Source organism: Spinacia oleracea, chromosome 3, assembly GCF_020520425.1.
Source record: "Spinacia oleracea cultivar Varoflay chromosome 3, BTI_SOV_V1, whole genome shotgun sequence".
NCBI classification, from domain to species: domain Eukaryota; kingdom Viridiplantae; phylum Streptophyta; class Magnoliopsida; order Caryophyllales; family Amaranthaceae; genus Spinacia; species Spinacia oleracea.
Genome location: NC_079489.1, coordinates 17,194,099 through 17,214,143, shown reverse-complemented (window position 1 = coordinate 17,214,143; position 20,045 = coordinate 17,194,099). Strand labels below are relative to the sequence as shown.

General features: G+C 35.5%; 2 protein-coding genes across 2 annotated transcripts; both read left to right on the top strand.

The window, feature by feature from the left end:
* The first annotated feature begins 8,649 nt into the window (after positions 1-8,649).
* LOC130468984 (uncharacterized) lies at positions 8,650-9,926 on the top strand. Its single transcript, XM_056838026.1, has 2 exons — positions 8,650-8,847; positions 9,598-9,926. Exons 1-2 carry the CDS (start codon positions 8,687-8,689, stop codon positions 9,737-9,739), a joined length of 303 nt encoding a protein of 100 aa, XP_056694004.1. The 5' UTR covers positions 8,650-8,686; the 3' UTR covers positions 9,740-9,926.
* Positions 9,927-12,458: 2,532 nt separating this feature from the next.
* Positions 12,459-18,821, top strand: LOC110802272 (probable transcription factor PosF21). The gene is made up of 4 exons (XM_022007720.2): positions 12,459-13,329; positions 16,344-16,476; positions 16,686-16,770; positions 17,997-18,821. The coding sequence occupies exons 1-4, from the start codon at positions 12,740-12,742 to the stop codon at positions 18,386-18,388; spliced, it is 1,200 nt and encodes a 399-aa protein (XP_021863412.1). The 5' UTR covers positions 12,459-12,739; the 3' UTR covers positions 18,389-18,821.
* The last annotated feature ends 1,224 nt before the right edge of the window (positions 18,822-20,045 follow it).

Here is a 20,045-nt window from a genome sequence, read left to right as displayed (position 1 = left end):
AATTGGTAAAGCATATGAATTTATTGGTTTAAGTGGGAGCGCTTTTTAGTCATAAACTCTTGATTAGGTCTACAAATCCTTAAGGTTAAAACAACTTGATTAGAATTAATAAGGACTGAATAATTGGTAGATTATTGGTGCCCTTGATTAATTGCTGCAAATGTTTACGTGATGCATAATGTGTTTTACTAACCAGCTATGTGGGCCATTCATGATAATGAATGGGTGAATGGTATATATTTTATATGTACTGTTTTGCAGGTTATGAAGTGACTAGTATGGCCCAAATAGGATAGAAAATATGGTCTGCGTACCATTAATTTGAATGTAATTGGTCTAAAGTACCAAAGTTATTTTTCAATTCAAATATGGTCTGCGAACCATCAAATAGTTGTAATTAGTTATAGCTTATCCTATTTGAAGAAAATGGTGCCTCCCACGGAGATTTTCAAGACGGACTTTGAAGTCAAAGCTTCAAGATGAAGTCGGGCCATACTAGATCACAAATATCTTATGCATGTTTTAAGTTATTTATTGCTTTAAATATGTCTTAAAATGCATGAGATCAAAAGCTTGATTATGTTGCATGATTAAGGATTTTAGTTCACTTAAAATCTAACCAACATAGTAAGAGCCTTAAGTTCCAAACTTAAAAAATTGAGTTAAAAGGTGCCATGCCAAAATATACACTTGCTTGGATATCCTTTACATCAATCTAGTAATAGTTTTCGCTCAGCGAGGTGTTACTTATTGGTCCTAAAGGGGCAAGGTACACAAATAATTGTGAGTACATGTTAGTTTTGGTGAAACTCAACGATATAAGTAAGGAGTCCTTTTATGTCGTGGCAAATTCGATAGGTTTACCTAATAAGTTCTTAGACGTACCTATCAACCAAGAATAGTTTCTAGACTATTAGCAAAAGGCTTTTGCTTACCTAAGATGTTCTAGGATTAAGTCGACAAACTGTGCTTAGTTCTTCAATGATTTTAGGATCTTGGAATCATTTTATTCACACCTGCCGGAACAATAAAATCGAATAAAATGCTAATAACTTGTTTGAATTGCATGGTTGCTTTAATTTCAAGTTATTATTCATGATAAATGTTTAGACTTTGCATGCTTCAATGTATGTTTTAATTATTGTTTATAATTAAATATCTTGCACTGCAATAAATCCTTTTAGAAAGGTAACAGTAAATTTCCTCGATTGGTAGTGAATCCAAGAACGATTCACGGAAATGAGAGAAAATGAGCAATTTAAAATGTACGTTTCTTATATCGACTTTTATGGTTGTTTTCGAATATCAAAATCGAATGGCAAACCAATTGGTGCTTGTGAATTCAAAATACACTGTAGTTTTGAGATCATAAAGCATTGAGTTTAATACGCTCAGCTTTACCAATGGTTAACAACCTAATATCTTTGTCCATTTAATTCTCGAATGAGTCTAGTCCCTAGACATTCGAATAGATCGATGCTTAGAGAACTTTAGAAGCTTCTGGTAAGATCATCCAGTTGAAACAAAAATATTCAACATAAATTAAAATGGTAAAGAACCTTGTTGGTGACATTGGACATGTCTAACAAAGTATAAAAGTCAACGCTAAAGAATTCAATTCTTAAGACTATAAGAAAGGGTACAAGAAATAGGAAAACAAGGAACAAATGAAAGGAATTTACAATTCCGTTTCTACCTATAAGTTTATGTTTAAAGAGAAGTGACCTAGCAATCAAACTTCCTTGGTATCATATACCGCTTGAGGTGCTTACTTCGGTAATAACTCAAACGATGGAAGCTAGGATACACTAATGACCTACAAGTGGGAAATGAAGCATGGCAATGCTACATTAGTTGTAGGGTCATCTAGTTTGTTTTAAGTCCTTTCAAAGGCTGGAACTAAATGGCTATTTTGTTCCATAATCAACATACCTAAATTTCTGTTTTCAAACACAGAAAGACTCACATTCAAGAAAAACAAAAACAATGTTTGTTTGTTTATTTGAATGAAATGGTCAATTACAGGTTGAGTCAATATGCTTGATTAAAACAAACAACTCTTTAAAAGAACTTTACTAGGTTCAAATCAACCCCTTGATTTGAGTTCCACTAATCTTTGGCATTGTTGCTTAGACCATATCAACAAGTTAACATTCATAAGCTCTATTTTGATGGACTTTTTGAAAGTTGGTTGATTTCTAGATCAACTTAAGACAAGCTAGTCTTACTTGTTGAAAGTAACAAAGAATATGAACTATTGTTAGAACGCCTAGACAATAGAGTTCAAAGCTAAAGAAAGATTTTATGACTTTATTATTTCACATGGATTTGAGTGAATATAGGTTTATTTACTCAAATGTGATATAAGTTGAATCTGTTTGACTAGTTCAAAGATTCAGAAGTATAAAATCCACTTGGCAAGAAATCATAAAGATCTAGGTTAGATCATGTTGATGATTACTTGAGACCAAATATGATCATCAATGATTGTGTGTTGTAATTTCACAATCAAGGTCCATAAGATATGGCATATCTTAGTTGGAATAATCGAAGTCAATTAGTACTTGATTCGATCAATGATGGATCATAAAGACTTTTCCTATAATTTCTAAAACAAAATGCTCAACTACCACCAAACTAAACCAAATTCGTCAAAACTATTGAAAAGTAATTTCAGAATATCTTTTCGATAATATATATCTAGAGAGTTGCTAAACTCAGTGGGAGCTTAGTGTTTGTTATTCAACAAACTAAGGCCCAAGTATAGATATATGTTTCATTGTGATTTATTCAAATGAGACACAAGGGTATTGTTTCTACCACGAATTTTTGAGAACATAATGTTTGTTTGCTCGAAATAATGTCCTTTTGGAGATTCGTTTCCAAAATGACAAGTGGGAGAAAATAGACCTCGAAAGTCTTCGAGACGAACAACAAACATAAACGGACATTCCGGAGGCTTTTCGAAGTGCTTCAGAAAATCCGAACTTATTCTTTAAGGACTTTAGAAGTGGTTTTAAAGAATAGACATCTCTTAGAAGACTTCACAAGTGCTTCAAGGAGAACAGAATATTCAAAGGACTTTCAAGTGGCTATTTGATATTCGATTGTTTGATGTTCTATACCCTAGTAGGCATAGAGTTCAAGTCACTGGAACTATGAGATTCTTCTATTAGATAGTGAAGAAACATGGAGTTCAGGTCATTGAAGCTATGCGATTCTTCCATTAGATAGTGAAGAAACCTACAACTTGCAGTCAAACTATTATCATGTAGATTAATGAGTTTGTGACTTGTAAGAAAGCTATGACGAAACCCAGATTCCCTAAAATGGTTAGAGGCCATATATAGACTCAAATGTTTTAAATGGTTAAAGGCCATAAAACATACTCAATGTTTTGATGACAAAATTGAAATTTTGTTGATTTGCAAGAATAGTTTCACACCTATCGGTTGCAAGTTTGTTTTAAGGATAAAAACCATCAAACATGGAATTGTGTTCACACACAAAGCTAGATTAGTTGCTAAAGGTTACAAGCAAATTCATGGCATGGATTGTGTTGAAACCTCATGCAAAATCGTAATGCTTAAGTCTATAATTCAAGCAATGATTGCATATTGGTACATATGGCAATTGGATGACAAAACGTATTCCTCAATCAAATGTTGGAATAAACTATGCACATGGTATGTCATAGGATTTGTGGATCCAAATAAATGCTTGAAAGAGAAAGCTAGCTTATAAAATCTAAGTACAGATTTAAGCAAGCAATTGGGAGTTGGAACTGTATTTTAGTGAAGCTAATAAGTATTTTAGTTTCATAAAATATACATGATTCTTATAGATGTATAAGAAGTTTAGTGGGAGTACATAAAAACTTATTTGGTCCTATGTGTATCACACACATATCTCTCTATTGTGAAATAACATTCAAATGCTAATGACTTAGATTTGAAATTATTCATCAATGATGGACCATGGCGAAACTTAGTACATATTGGGTATTAAGATCTATTTACAAAGATCTTATAATATTGTTTTAGATTAAGTAATGGCATTTACTAAATCAAACACGAAAGTCTCCATTGGAGATATTCGACCCATGTGAATAAATCTAAGTAAAGAATGTTTGAACTATGTATAAGCATTTACTAAGTTAAACATCAAAGAGTCTAAATGAGATTCTTAACCTATATTATATGTCAAAGAATTTAGCTGGATTCAGTATCTACTAAAATTGAATGAGCTAAAGTTACATGAATAGAATTCAATTGGGAATTATTCTGCAAAAGAATTTATCATGTATGATATAATATGAGGATCGCCAAAAACGTATCGTATGACTTTAGGCATGACGAACATATACCAATCTCTATTGATCTAAGTGAAGATCAACTAGATTGAGATCAAGAATACTTATGGTACTTGAAAAGGTACATAGGAATAGTTCTTGATTCAAGGAAATAAAGATATGCTAAATATTGATGCTACACGCATAAACACTGGCAAAGGATCAAGCAAGACCCTTTGGAGTTAACCATTGATAAGGACGAGCTATAGAGCATCGTGTTTTGAAATGGCAACATGGATTGGAGACCATGAGTTGTTGCGTGGGAAATTAAAATATTAATTTCTATGTTCTAAGATACAGCTGGAAAGTCTTCCACATATCTGTGAACTGCTTGGATAAGTAAATCCAAACAAAGCATCACTAGCAACCTAAACAGTTGAAGTAAAAGTAATTATTGCCTAAGAAGCAATAAAACAGGGTTGTTTAAAGTTCTTCACTGAACTTGGGTAGATCACCTGTCTGCTGGCTCGATGGTTCTTCATTGAAAAATGCGTAGAACCACTCTTGAAGCAAGAAAAACGTCTGCTAACTTGATGGTTCTTCATTGCAAAATGAGTAATACCACCATCGAAGTAAGAAAGACTAGATCACATAAGAAACAAACTCGAAAAGATCTTATCATCATATCTCGAAGAACATTCGATGAAAAGGATATTAAGATTGGCAAAGCATGATAACTAAACCTATGCAACAAGTGAGAAGCAACACTCACGTTGTAGCACTGGAAATCAAGCATAGCTTTGAATTCCATGAATTGTTTTAGAAGATGGGTTTGAGGCCCATGGTTATAAAACATTGGGGTTGAACATTTATCATATATGAAATGTATTTTCATATTCCATTTAATCTTGGTTTAGTATTAAATGATGAGTCCCTTCAAATTTGACGATATATTCAAGATAGACTGTCAGGACCAGTCCTGTGACTAAGAAATGTCTATCAAGTGAACTTGAATGTCAAAGGTTGAAAATGGTCCCTAATCGGAGTTTTCTATAAAATTGGACGCATAGAAAACGTTAGACGATTAGAATGCAAGATGACTAGTAGTTCTGTTTCTTGAACTATGTGGACATGGCAATGTCATAATCATTTGCATAGATACTTACTTTGGGAAGACTAGTATCGGACAAGACCTATGAAACTTTACTGTAAGAGATGAAAATCTGTCATAAGTAAATTTCATTAAATTATTAGACACTAAATCCTCAATACCTGAGTGATTTGAGATTACTTGTTTGAGAACTGGTTGCTTTGACGTTGACCAACCGTCGCACCGTAAAAGGAGGCTATAAAGGCAACGCTCAGGTAATCACCTATCAAACGAAGTCTAATCTCAAGATCGCAAGATTGGGATTGTCCTCCCATAAATCGGGATGAGATGCTTAAAAGTTGTACAAGGCCACTCGGAGAGCTAGAAACTGTGAAATGCATGGCCGTGCTCGGATGAATCATAGGCTATGATTATCTGTTTATTTGATCAGTTGAACTCTGAAACCGAGGAACACCTCTGGACATAATAAGGATGACAACTCTTACCTTATGTTCAAGAGCAAGCATCGAGCGACAAAGGAATTAGGAAATGCACACTTGTCCCTAAGGACAAGTGGGAGACTGAAGGAAATAATGCCCTTGGTCCAAGTATGCATTCTATGTTAAGTCTAATAAATGTGGTTCAGTATTAATTAACAAGTTAATAATTCAGTGAGATCAAGTGAGCTGAATGCCTAGCTAGAGGCCGCTTCAGTTCAAGTGGAATTAATGATATTAATCCACAGCTTACTCTTGACTGAACCCGTAGGGTCACACAAATAGTACGTAAACGGATCAAGTATTTAATGGCATTAAATACTCCATCTATGAATATTCGGAACCGACGGATCTTGGTTTCAGTGGGAGCTAAGATCGTCACAGGCAAGAAATGAATACTCCGGAAACGATGATATGGCCGGAAACGGAAATATGGATCGTATCGGAAATATGAATATTATCCAAGTCGTAGATGTTGCCGGAAACGGAAACATGGTACGTATCGGAAAATATTATTGGAAATGGAAATATTACCAGAATCGGAAATATTGCCGGAAACGGAAATATTGTCAGAATCGGAAATATTACCGGAATCGGAAAATAATTCCGGAAACGGAAATATTAAATATTTGTTCGAAACGGAAATTAATTCTGGAATCGGAAATATTAAATATTGTTCGTATCGGAAATAAATTCCGGAACTGGAAATTTAATCGGAAGCGTATCGTACGAATTAGCATCGGACGAGGCCTGCCGGACGAAGGCCCAGCACGAAGCCGGGCCATCGCCCAGCAAGCACGCGCGCGCCACAAGCCCAGCCAAGGCAGCGCCCAGGCCTACCACTAGGCAGGCCCAGCGCGCGCCAAGGCCACGGATGCATGGGCCGCGCTGCGTGGGCTGCTGCTCGCACGCGCATGGGCAGCCCTTGTGGCTGCCGTGTGTGTGTGAGTTTGTGCTCATGCGTGATTCCTAAATCTACAAGAGTTAGTGTATGATTAAATTCCTATTCCTAATTGGATAAATTAATTAAATAGAATTCATGTAGGATTCTAATTTCAATTAATTCGTATCCTACTAGGATTACGATTCCTTTTCCATAACTCTATAAATAAAGGCCTAGGGGTCATTATTTATACACAAGTTTCAAAGTATTCAAAAGTGAGTTTTTTTGAGAGAAAATTAAAACACACATCTTGCTCATAAAGTGCCGAAATTTTCTAGTACCTTAAGGGCGATTCTAGTTGGTCAATCTTAAGGCGGATCCGGACGTGCTGTGGACTATCTACGGAGGGACGACACTTGGAGTCCTAAAGACTTGTTCTTGTTCGGTTCGGGCGCAGCTAGGGAGGGCACGCAACAAAGAGTATGCATCTAAATTATGCTATATGATTATGTGTAAATAATATGTTGTCCTGGGTTAATGGTTGTTTCCGCATGATCTATGTAATGTCATATGTATCATAACCTAACAAATTAGGGGTCGAGATTTGGTTTTGTTTGTTTTGATTTGATGTGATCTATGTATATATACTGGAAATGATTGAACTTGATGCTCTATTCTAAGGCTATTTGTCACTATTTGTTAAATAATTTGGAACCTTTGAATTGAATTGGGAACTTGTGGTACTGTGTTAATGTTTAACATTAAATTGTTTGATATTTTACTTGAATTCTGTAGATTTCAAAATAATTGTGGTAGGTCTTCGTTTCCTATAATTTTCTCTTTTTGAAGAAATTTGGTTTAAATGAACTTTTATAAGTCTTTTACTCTGTTGTTGTTAACTTTTTATATATTTGTACCAATATATTCATATTCAACTGAGAAGTTTCAAGGTCTTCACATTCGTAATTTGATGGTTTCAATAATTTATTTGAGCTGTATGAGTGTGAGTTTGAGTGTGTTCTCATTCGTAGTTTGATGGTTTCAATGGTTTAATTGATTTATTAGAGCTATAGCTCAATGATTTATTTGAGCTATATGAGTGAGTTTGAGCTATACAAAATGATATATGCACCGCTTGCTAATGTTTTTAAGACTTGTTTTGGAATAAGTTTGTCTATTTTGTTTATTGTATACTATTTTGGATCTCATGAGCACAGTGAGGATACATATAAGTTGTACTTGTAGCTTAGGATACACATGATCTCTTAAGACTCTTAACGGGTGGATTAACTTTGTATTGTTTTACTGCATTTGTCTATTGAGATAAAATGCTTCATGCTTTGTCAGTATTTGAAGAGGCTTATGCTGCCAATAATTAACCAAAGAGAATGAATTCATGAGTAATGAGTGCCAAAAAGCCTTAAATTCCCTACATGAACTCCAAAGCGAGCTCATGCGCAAGTCAATGCATGTTGGTTCTTTAGGTAATGGATTGTTCAGTATGCTGTCTATCTCCTGAATGCACTTGTTTGCACATTAAACAACTTTCATTGTACTGCAGCGTTTGCGGTTGGGACAAGTAAAAGAAAAGACCAAATGGCTCTCCTCCTTGAGTGGCTTAAAGCGACAATTAAAGGTACTGATACAAGCATATGCAGCTAGTCTGTATCTTCAACATTTCTTTTCTTGTGCTGGGTGAGAGATGCTTCGAGGCTAACTTAATTATCTTATTTTTATAGATATAACCATTAGCTGCCATTAGCTCAAGTTCTGATGCATATTGTCAGCTATTGTATATAACTCTTGCTTCGACACATATGCTTCCAACTAGATTTTTTCATCAATCATGTTTATCAAATTATTGTCAAGGCTGAACATATTCTGCCTCTTCAAGCACTTGTCTGTTTACTCATGTTGTTTCATGAATGGAAAGTTTAATTCATACTTTTTTCCTTCATAAGATTGCATATGAATTTGGCTTTACCAGAGAGGCGACTACGATGAATAGGATATGGAGATATTTGTACGAGAATTGCAAGAATAGTTATGTACTGGTACCACGAGTTATGAAGGACATGGTCAGTAGGTAAGCTGTTCACTGTGATTATGAGGAGCCACGCAATCTCGTCCACTCTTTCACCGTTCACTATTTTAGATTTGTTAGCTTAGACAGTTTTGACTATACACACTTTTTGTCTTTATCATCTCAGTCTAACTTGGTGTAAAATTCTCAGTTTTTAGGAACCTCTAGAATAATCTCTGTGACCATACTCGAGCTTCAACATTAGTTATGTTGTTTTCTTATTTGGTAAAGCTTCTCATATGAGTTTTGTTACATTTTGTAGTAATGGTGTTAGTCTCTCCCTCAGCTTGCACCCACCACTTACATTCAGTTCTTACCAAGTCTTGATGGCATCAATGCTAAAAATAGAGATATCTTCTGATAATGTGTGTAACATGTTTTGAACTTCTGATAATAACATAGTCCTTATTAGATTTTTGCATGGATTTGACCGCTTAGTCTCCTAATATATCTTCATATTTTGCCTACTGAGATTGCATGTTGATATAATTAAAGCAATACGTGAAATCACCTTTTTTACCGTTGGCTAGCCTAAAATCCTTAACCAGGTACTTTGTTAATTGTTATAACAAGCCTCAGGAACGTATACTGGATTTTTAGAAAATATTTTGTCTTCTTTTTACGAGTAGATTACCTTCTATTTACTGTGTTGTTTCAGTATTCCGAATGCTTGCATTTGGGTCTTTTGGCTCTGAACTTAACAGGTTTGCTGAGGTGCTGATGCCTGTTGGTGATGTTGTTTTGTTGATGCAGTGGAATTGGGATGCAGAGGACTTATGACTCACCTTCGCACATTATCATTGTTCCAGAGATGGAAGGAAGCATCATGGTGTCTCTGGCGGATAGAAATTCAACCAGGTTTAAGTCAAACTTGAATTCATTTCCCACTACATGACATAAGTATGGTAGGCCTGGTATTGGTGATGCTCATTCTTCAAGATCTATTCCTCTAATTGAAAGACATCCTATTACAGTTTCTCAGTATTTCGAACAACTTTTAGATTTACAAATGTAAATTTTTAAGTTTGAAGATCTGTCCAGTCATGGATTATTTGTTTTTGTAGAGGTTTTTATTATTGCACAAGTTGTAGAAGATTTTGATGTAATATTTATTTATTTATTAATAAAAATATTGTCATTTTTGTTTTTATGGAGCTACAGAGGTGTAGCGTATTATTTTATTTTTTTAAAATAAAATATTGCAAAGAGACCTGGTATCTTACCTAGTGGGTCTCTGTGAAACGAACAAAGAGACCTGTTATCTTACCTAGTGGATCTCCGCGAAACGAACGAAGAGACCTGCTATCTTACCTAGTGGGTCTCTGTGATACGAACACATACCTTTTATCTTAGATATGGGGTCTCTTTCCCTTCTAAATTAATTTTTCCATGCCTTACATAACAGACCCCCTTTCTTACTTAAAAGGTCTATTATTTTTAACAAAGAGACCCCCTCATATGAGAAGGTCTCTTTATCAAAGAGACATTTGAGATAGAGACCCCCTCTCAGAGGGTCTCTTAGGCCCTTTTGAATGGGTCTCTTTGCTTATTTTTGTAGTAGTGCGTTGCAAGAACCGATGTTTGTAGGACTCAAACTTGTGACCTCAAAGTCACGAGGAGAAAAATCTAACCAACTACAAATTGTATACTTCTATGTGTGAAATTAATAATAATTAAAAGAAATATTAGAAACAGGATCTAGAAATTCCGTCTCTAAATTAGGGACGGATTTAACATTCCATCTCTAATTTAGATCTAACTTTCTACAAGAACTTAGGAGAAATTGCTCCTAGACTTTAGGTTTCAAAATTACATCGAACAAATTGCTAAAACACATTAGGGACAGATTAATTAGAGACGGATATATAAATTCGTCTTTAAATTAGAGAAGGATTTACAATTTCCGTCTCTAAATGAATTCAGAGATGGATTATGAATATTCCGTCTCTAAATTAGAAACAAATATAAATCCGTCGCTATACGAGGTTTTTTTGTAGTGGTTCTTTGTCCGATTAATGATTGTTTTCCTTGCAAAACTTTTTGTGTTTGTTTTATTTAATTTATTATCATATTATATAATTTCCTCTAAACATACGAGAATTTTAAGAATAGTTCCTATGTTCAAATACTTTATTTTTTCAAGTTTTACTTGATTGATACTATGTGCAAAACTTTGTTTTTTCTAATTCACTTATAAACATAAGAAATTTCTTAAAGTATCAATTATTATAAATTGACTAACAAAAAATGTATATTTTTGGTAAAACACACAATTGATTATCTAAAAAAGCAGTGTAACAATTAACTATCATTTTTATATGTATGATATGAGTAATTAAGAAAGGATAAAGCAAAAAAATATGTAATAGGTTGTTATTCAAATATACGGAGTATATTGGACATTAAAGTTTTAATATTTATAAGAATGGCTTTTGTCTTTTTTCATTACTTTAAATTTATACTTTATATCAATGTAGAGATAGTTATGACTTATGACTTTACATTATGAATAAGAAGTCATGGTTTCGAACATTAACACTAACATTTTCTTGTGATAATAAAATTGAGTAATGCATGTGTGCGCACATGACATGTCACATCGTAGTTTCCCTTGTCAAATCATAGTGACACGTGGCAACGTGACATTCCTTACATTAGAGATTTAATAATACGGAGTAGTATAAATTAATTTGACTAGCTTATGATCCCGTTCAATGAACGGACAATTATATAGTTGTTGTTAAACGGTATTTTAAAGTGCTAATTTTGTTGAGGACTTGCGATTTTAATGGGAATATATGATTTATATAGAGTTGAAATTTAAAAGTTGAAAAAAAAACTATGAATTAAATGGTGTATTGATGTTGAATGAGGAAGATGAAATATATGGAAGAGATGTTGAAGCTGTAAAATAATTCGTATAATAAATAACAAAAGAAAAAAATGAAAATAAGAATAAATTAAATGGATGAAAGACGTGGATGACACACATCATCTAATGATTTATGATCTTCCTTTTTAAATAGTACTCCTTCCGTTTCTTTTTGTTGTATCCGTTTCCATTTTAAGCGTTTCATATTGTTGTATCCATTTAGAATCTATTCTATTTTTGGACATACATTTTATCCTAAAATAACCTTACATTTCTATCTAATTACCAAAATACCTAAAGATTATACCCATAATCCCACCTAATTTTTCCCACCCATAATATTTAATTCTTTTCCCTTCCCCATGTACCCACTCTCTCACCCCCTTTATCACCCATCATTATCACTCCTCTCTCTTACCTTATTTCTTTATTATTTTCTCACTCCTTTATTTATTATAATCTCTTACACCCAATCATTACACCTATACCCAACCAATATTCCAATTTTCTTAAAAACCACACCAGATTCCAAATGGATACATCAAAAAGAAATGGAGGGAGTACTAGATATGACATGTCACATTGTAGTTTCCCTTGCCAAATCATAGTGACACGTGGCAATGTGACATTCCTTACATTAGAGATTTAATAATACGGAGTAGTATAAATTAATTTGATTATTAAAAAATAAAAAAATAATTTCCCCACATATAAAAACCGCATTACATTGTCCAGGTGGCCCATTCATCTTGTTGAGAAAGTCTCTTCAAAATTTCTCCTCTTTCTCTCTCCTTAAAAAAAGTCGAATCTTGCAAACGTAATCACCCTTTTCCTCCCATTTCTTCATGCTAACATCACAGATCCCCCACCTTCACCTCCCCTTTCCCCTGTTTTTCAATTGAATTTCTCTTTTCAGATCTCATTTCACCTTCAATTTCCCCAAATTTGAATGATTTCTAGGGTTTATTATCACTATCATTTCCCCCCAAAATCAACAATTTAGGGTTTCAGAGTTTTGGAATAATGGACAAGGATAAGCTCGCCGGCTCTGGCGCTGGATTACCTCCGACGGGAAGATTCTCGCCGTTTTCACCCTCCTCAACATCGCCGACTCCAGCATTGCAACAACAAACGCAAACGACGTCGTTTAGCAATGATTTGAGCAGAATGCCGGATAATCCGCCGAAGCATATGGGTCATAGGAGAGCCCATTCCGAGATTTTAACTCTTCCTGATGATATTAGCTTTGACAGCGATCTCGGTGTTGTTGGAGGTGGTCCTGATGGCCCGTCATTGTCGGACGAAACGGAGGAGGATTTGTTTTCTATGTACATTGATATGGACAAGGTGAATTCGGCGACGTCGGCCAATTCGGGATTTCAGGTGGGGGAGACGTCATCTGGGGCGGGGAAGGCGGTGGCGGGTGGTGGCTGGATGGGGGACAGGCCGAGGGCGAGGCACCAGCATAGTCAATCAATGGATGGGTCGACCACAATTAAACCGGAAATGCTTGTTTCTGGCGGAGAGGATGCTTCTAATGCTGAAGCTAAGAAGGCTATGTCAGCTGCTAAGCTTGCCGAGCTTGCTCTTATTGATCCCAAGCGTGCAAAGAGGTAATTAATTGGTGCTGTTAATTTTTGACGCCCCTTTTATTTAAATTGTTTTGTTTTCTTAGTAGAATTCTTTGAATGTAAGGTATTTATTGTAGAGATGTGAATAATTTCCCAATTTGAAAAATTTGGTAAAATGTGATAGCATTAGCATTAGAATAAATGAAGGAATTTTGAGATATTGCTAAGAGGTAATTTTTTTTTTTTTTTTTTTTTTTTTTTGCGTGTTCATGTTTTAGCTAGTGTCTGTTGTAATAAATGGCATGATAAACTTCAGGTTGGCTTCTTCTAGACTCTTTAAAGTCGTTTTTTTTACTGTGAACATATGTATGCAATGTGTTGAACATGTGTCAGAACTGAATTATAGTTCGAATAATGATGTATTAAGAGCTAAGTTCATGTTTTGTGAAATTTATGTATATATTTGTTATCCAGGTTTTATGAGGTAAGGTTGGTGCTTGTAATTTAGTGAGAGATGCTATCAAGGTGAGCTCTTTTAGGAAGTATATTATGGCTCAGTAGAATGTAAACATATTGCCATTGACTGTCTTTTAATCGTATTACCATCAAGTCTCATCTTCAGACCCACAATTATTAAAGAAAGGATAGATAGATACGCTGGGACAAGGTATTGGTTGGGTGGATGGCAAATAGATGAAGGAACAGACATTCTGTTCTGATATGGGCATATGTAAGAAAACTTAGTCGAGGGTGATCTTTGAATAAGATTTAATCTATAAAGATTGATTATATGTGATTTATTTTCTAGGCAATACAAGGATTGTATGTGACTGTACTTTTAGAGGTTTTTCATGTAAATCTCCAGCCATCTATAATACCAAATGTGAATGCTGATGGGACATTGTTTTTCTATGATAGTATAGCTAATTTTGTTGTTCATGTTTACAACTTGGGGTCTTATCTTCATGTACTTAATTGGTTGTTAGCACTTGGGAAAGCTTCAGCTCCAAGTTTGAAATTTGAACTTTGAAGTACAACTTGTTGGTAGTAGGGGTTGAGTAGACTATGCACTCAGCCACTCGGGTAGCTATATATTTTGAGGTACAACTTTAACGCTTAGCCAAAAGAGGGAGGGGGTTGCATAATTTGTTGTGCTATTGTAATTATAAAATAGGGAAAATTTAACTTAAATCCTAGACCAATGAATGGGATAATCTTGTGTTGAGACTGTGAACCATAGCCCAGTTTGCACGTTCCAAAATGTGGTTAACGCATGGGAGTGGTGTTCAGAGAATTTGGTAGCACGAGGGAAATCGAGGCACTTTACTGGTTATCAGAATTTTTTGGGTCTATTTCTAATTTCCTAATCACATGTTTTCCTATGTGAAGGAGTCTTCAAAGTCCCTATAAGCCAAAAGTTTAACGTTTTTTTTAACCGTTGCATTCAGCTAGATTTTAATTCATGTTCACTGTAAATGATCAATTTCACATCTTGGAAGTTGGGACATATTGGGTGATAATACTGATTTTCAAGCACTTGGGTTCAGTCCACACAGTTTACATTCCTCAAAGTAGGGGATTCAAAATAATCCTTGCACAGAGGGCTGTATGATAATTGAGTGGGGAAAATAGAATCCTAATAGATTGGTGGATCCCAATTTCTGAACCACCCAAAACGCGTGCCCTCATTTAAGATAAATTTTATTGTTTTACTTACCATCAAATACAAATGTGAAAGCTTTATATTTTCTGGCAACCGTTACAACTCTTCGTCATATATGGTAGTCTTGGCAGTATGGTGTGACGTCACCGTGCGTTATATATGTGTTGCCAAGGGAATATCTCTTGTATTTTTTCATAGTTTTTTATCCAATGCTAGATTCTTCTACTCCATAATCAAATAGCTAGGTGAAGAAATTTCTTTTGTTTGTTAGCAATGCCGAAAGACATGATATCAACTCAAGCAAGGTTTTGTTTCATTTTTGTCCATTTCCAATAATGTACAAAGTGCTTGTTAGGATTTCTAAGATGATTTCAAGAACTCAAGTCATTGTTTATAAGGTCAAAAGTTGGTGAGTTCATTTTTCTGCCATTTGTTGCACATTTATAAATCCTTAGGTTCCTTTGCCTTTTTGCCTAATCCTCTTGGGTCACTCCAGTCTGGAAGTATGTTTGAATTATGGGAGTAGAAAACAAGGGATTTCTAAGATTTAATTCAGAAGGACGGTTTCACCTCCTTGGATACCATTGTGCTTTATCTTTTTTTTTCCTCTTTGAAGTTCTTATATACTTCGTATTCTACTGTTTTATTTCCCCTAGAACCAATTATTTTTCTGACAATTGGTGGGATCAATCATGACTGTGAAGGAAATCAGGAATTGTATCTCTTGCCTTTTGGTCAATCATGACTGTGAAGGAAATCAGGAATTGTATCTCTTGCCTTTTGATCAATTGGCGGGAATATTCACTCTTGGTCAACCACACCATAGAGGAAGATCATTTTGTTATGCTTAAGGATATTAATTTAATAAAATTTTGGGATGCTAATGGGTGTATCAGCAGATGGTCTCTACTAGCCTCTAGGATGCTAAAGTTATGATCTTATGTAATGAACCAGCCTAATTGGAAAGGGTAGTTTAGCTATTGCTTACATCCATTATGTTGGTGTTCATTACATCTTCAAGAGTTCAAGTTAGCGGTGAGAGAGAGTGTCTGAAATTGTTCTGTCAACTCGAACATATTTCTAACTAGGTTGGTGTTCTGTCATGTTGATTTCTGATCATTGTTGGATGTTGACTGTAATATGTTGTGTAATGCCTGTGTCAATTGTATGTATAGGGCCACAGCTTTTTGGTGTCTTGGGCCATGGGGTTTCACTGGGCTAAATCATTTGATGAGTAATATATTTGTACTGAAGTCTTTTGGGGCTTTATGTTTTGATTACTTTTTTTTAGCTACAATGTTCTATATTTTTGTTGCAATTGATACCTGGCCAAGTTATCTGATGTTTTATTGTCCATTCCATTTGGTTTTTCTACTTTGTTATGCTTGAGTAGAATCTGGGCAAACAGGCAGTCAGCTGCAAGATCTAAGGAAAGAAAGATGAGATATATAGCTGAGCTTGAGCGCAAAGTCCAAACATTGCAAACTGAAGCAACTACTTTATCTGCTCAACTGACCATGCTGCAGGTAATTGTTCATTTGGGCATTTTTTTTGGGAGACGGTTCTAATTTACGCTGTAACTTTCAATTGGACATACTACTTGTTCACTTCATTTTTCATTGGTTTTCCATCAACTATAAACTGTTTATCTTTACCTGTTTTTCTTTCAAGTTGATGCTCTTTTCTTTCCACTCACGCCAACACTTACTTTGGCAAATTGGTTAATCCTCTACAGAGAGATACAAATGGCCTTTCTGCTGAAAATAGTGAGTTGAAGCTGCGTCTGCAAACAATGGAGCAGCAAGTTCACTTGCAGGATGGTAAGAACCCCTCTTTGCTTAGTGTGTTCTCTCATCTAGTATTTGCAGTGTATTAGTTCTGGACTGCATGAAACTTTGTTATTTTAAAATTCATCTTTTAGATTATGTTGCTACACTTTGTTTTAGATAAAAGCTATTTTCTGAAGCCAATGAGTCTTTTGAGTAAGTTTCTGTAGGTTTTCATGCAAAGAATGATTCTATAGTTTCTAATGGAGAAAATTGCGCAAGAGTCTGGATTTTTTTTTTGTGGTGTCTTAAATAAGCTGTATTCTGGGTATACACTGTTAAGAAATAGCCCTAAGGATCAAAGGTCCTTGTGGTGGCACTTATTATGACTTGTGTTGTCTTACACAATACAGCTTCTTCTAGATTTTGTGTCAGTAGGATTTATGCTTCTGCTTGAACCTGTTAAATCCCCTAAGCTCGAATTGTGACTACAAGCTCTGTGTCATGTGTCGGCCTGATCGTTAATAAGGTATTAGCAGGAAATACAGATCTAACAGTGGGGTGAACAATTTGACATTTTGACTCCCTCCTTTGTCCACTAATTAATGGACACTAGATATGGGTATTTTTCCTAGATCTTAATTAAGAGATGAGAAGTATAAGGCCGGGTCCTTTTTGAGTCAAGGGTCGTCCATTGGTGGCCTGTCCAGGCTAGTTGTCGCTGGACTTGCCTCTAATTGCATTCGTAGTTTGAATACACCCCCGTTATTTTTTATCAAGGGAAAACCATCACTTTTTGGCGTCAGGCCTAAAATCAGTATTCGACACTTGATGAGTTGCCGCGTTTGTGGAAAAATTACTATGCTTGTAGCTGCAGTGTAGAGCGAAGAATAATCACGAAAGAGAAAGGCTTGGTGTTAGTGACTTTGTAAGGGGGGGGGGGGGTGAGGTGGGTATGCGCTGCATGCCATACAAGGGGTTGAGGGATGTATTTGATTCCTTTGGTACGAGATTACGCACTTCAACAATTGCATTAGATTTTAAGCCTTCTAGGGTAGAACTAGAGTCCTTCCATTCTATCTAACCTGAAGTTCCGAAGCTTTTACTGCCTTAGCCCCCTGTCACTCTGGGAAATAGATGGACGTGTGATGCTTATTTTCAATTATATGGACTGCCATTCTAGAAATAATACATGTCAATCGATGGGGATGTATTACATTGCTTCTTTGATTCGGTTTTTCTGATGGAATTTTGTTTTATTAATTTCTGGACTAATGCAGCATTGAATGAAGCGCTGAAAGAGGAGATTCAGCATTTGAAAATGGTGACTGGTCAAGCTATATCCAATGGTGGACCTATGATGAACTTTCCAACTTCCTTTGCTTCCAATCAACAGTTTTACCAAAACAACCAAGCAATGCAGACCCTGATAACCGCACAGCAGTTCCAACAGCTACAGCTTCATTCCCAGAAGCAGCAGCAGCAGCAGCAGCAGCAGCAGCACCAGCACCAGTATCAACAACATCAACTGCATCAGCTTCAGCAGCAACAAATGCAGCATCAAGAACCGACCCTGCTGTCTCAGCATTCTGGTGATTTCAAAATGAGACCATCGATGCCACTAACCAAAGAAAATACATCAGATCCCAATTCTGGATCATCAAAGGATTAAAGGTCATAAAGCTTGGAGTTCTTTAGCAACGAACATAATCTAGTAAGATTACATGAGCAGAGGCAACATTTAGTTGTTTATGTAGTCTCTTATATAAACTACAGTTGGAAAACTACAGGTTGATATTGTTTGTAGGCATTGTATTTTGGGACTTGTGATTGGTCTTTGGGTGAGATGTTGTAGGCCTTAACTTGTCCAAAGTTCGGAATTAGAGTTATTATCTATAGATGAATCCTGTCAAATAGCTTAGGGGAATGTCCTGTTTACATAGTATGTGGCTGTGAGAGTGGTGACTGGTGGATTGATCAAATGGTTAAGTTGTGTATGGTGTAATTGCTGGGTATTGCTATTTTATTGTTCTTTCATTATTTTGTAATCAAGCTTCAAACCGGTTTAATATTTATCCCATATTATCTTACAATTCGTTAACTTAGCTCTGTAGTCACTAATTGTATGGCCTATTGCACTTTTGAAGCCACATGAAGGTTCTTTCCAGCAATCAAGATTTCCAAACTATAATTAAGTTAGTTTGTAAGAGCTAATAAATCTCAGTTTGATGTTTTATTGTTTAATTAAAAGTTAGTTTAATAAATCCCATCTTGTGAAAAGCGGGGAACCACTCAAAATCTTGATCTACCCCCAAAATACTCATGTTCTTTTCTCGTAACCAGCTGTTCTTTCAATTATATACTAGTGTTCTTAAGGTGCACCATGCTCTATGTGTACCATGGTCCACCTTCTAAATTGCGCTCCCATAGTCCCATGTAGATGTAGGCAGTATGTAGCCTCATGAGCCTGATTCTGATGTTTAACCACCCTTTTGTCCAACGCAAGTTAAAAGTTACAACAATAACAACAACACCACCAACAACTGGTTCAATGTCTGAACTAGGATCTTCACCTTGAAATACACTACGAATTAGTCGTGTGCTTTTAAAGGCAACGTCCCCTCAAATCTCTTCAGTTGAACATTATTTTGATGGAATCTGGAAACTTCAATTTATAAACCGCCCTCCCAATACAACCAACAACCTGAAAATCGCCCAAAATATGTATAATTTATATGTCAATTTCTGATTTTTATTAAGAATTGTTTTTTTTTTAAGTTAAGATGAATTTTTTCTTTAGTAAAAAATAATATTGTTTCAGTTTAGAATATATATATACTAGTCATGAAGCCTGGTTGTTGCCCGAGTTGTACGATAATATTTTATGCATTGGAAACATGAAAAATATAATCAAACTCTTTAAGTCTATGTTTTTTCTTGGGGCTTACTCAAAACCCCCCCATTTATTTACCCCTATATCCTCCTCATTTACCCTCTTACCTTCCCACCCCAAATCTAACCACCACCGCCGCCACCACCTCCGGCCACCATCGCCAGCCACTACCTCCAGCCACCACCGCCAGCATCACGTCGTCGACGACAGAATGGCCGAGTCTTCACAAGAGAGTTTTTTTGTCCGGAATTTTTTTTAGAAATTTATGCATTTTTAGTTTGTACAATGGTACAGGCATATGAATTTTAAGCTTGTACCATGGTACAAACTTATGAGTTTTTAGCTTCGACCATGCTATTGACTTATGCATTTTAAGCTTGTACCATGGTATTGACTTATGCATTTTAAGCTTGTACCATAGAAGGAGCTAAAAATT

What these genes read in the sequence shown, in the direction of transcription:
- LOC130468984 (XM_056838026.1), top strand. Translation starts at nt 8,687, where the DNA reads ATGGAAAGTTTAATTCATACTTTTTTCCTTCATAAGATTGCATATGAA. An exon ending in ATGAAGGACATGGTCAGTAG is followed by an intron (nt 8,848 to 9,597) that starts GTAAGCTGTTCA and finishes TTGTTGATGCAG; the next exon opens with TGGAATTGGGATGCAGAGGA.
- LOC110802272 (XM_022007720.2), top strand. Translation starts at nt 12,740, where the DNA reads ATGGACAAGGATAAGCTCGCCGGCTCTGGCGCTGGATTACCTCCGACG. An exon ending in GATCCCAAGCGTGCAAAGAG is followed by an intron (nt 13,330 to 16,343) that starts GTAATTAATTGG and finishes ATGCTTGAGTAG; the next exon opens with AATCTGGGCAAACAGGCAGT. An exon ending in CTCAACTGACCATGCTGCAG is followed by an intron (nt 16,477 to 16,685) that starts GTAATTGTTCAT and finishes AATCCTCTACAG; the next exon opens with AGAGATACAAATGGCCTTTC.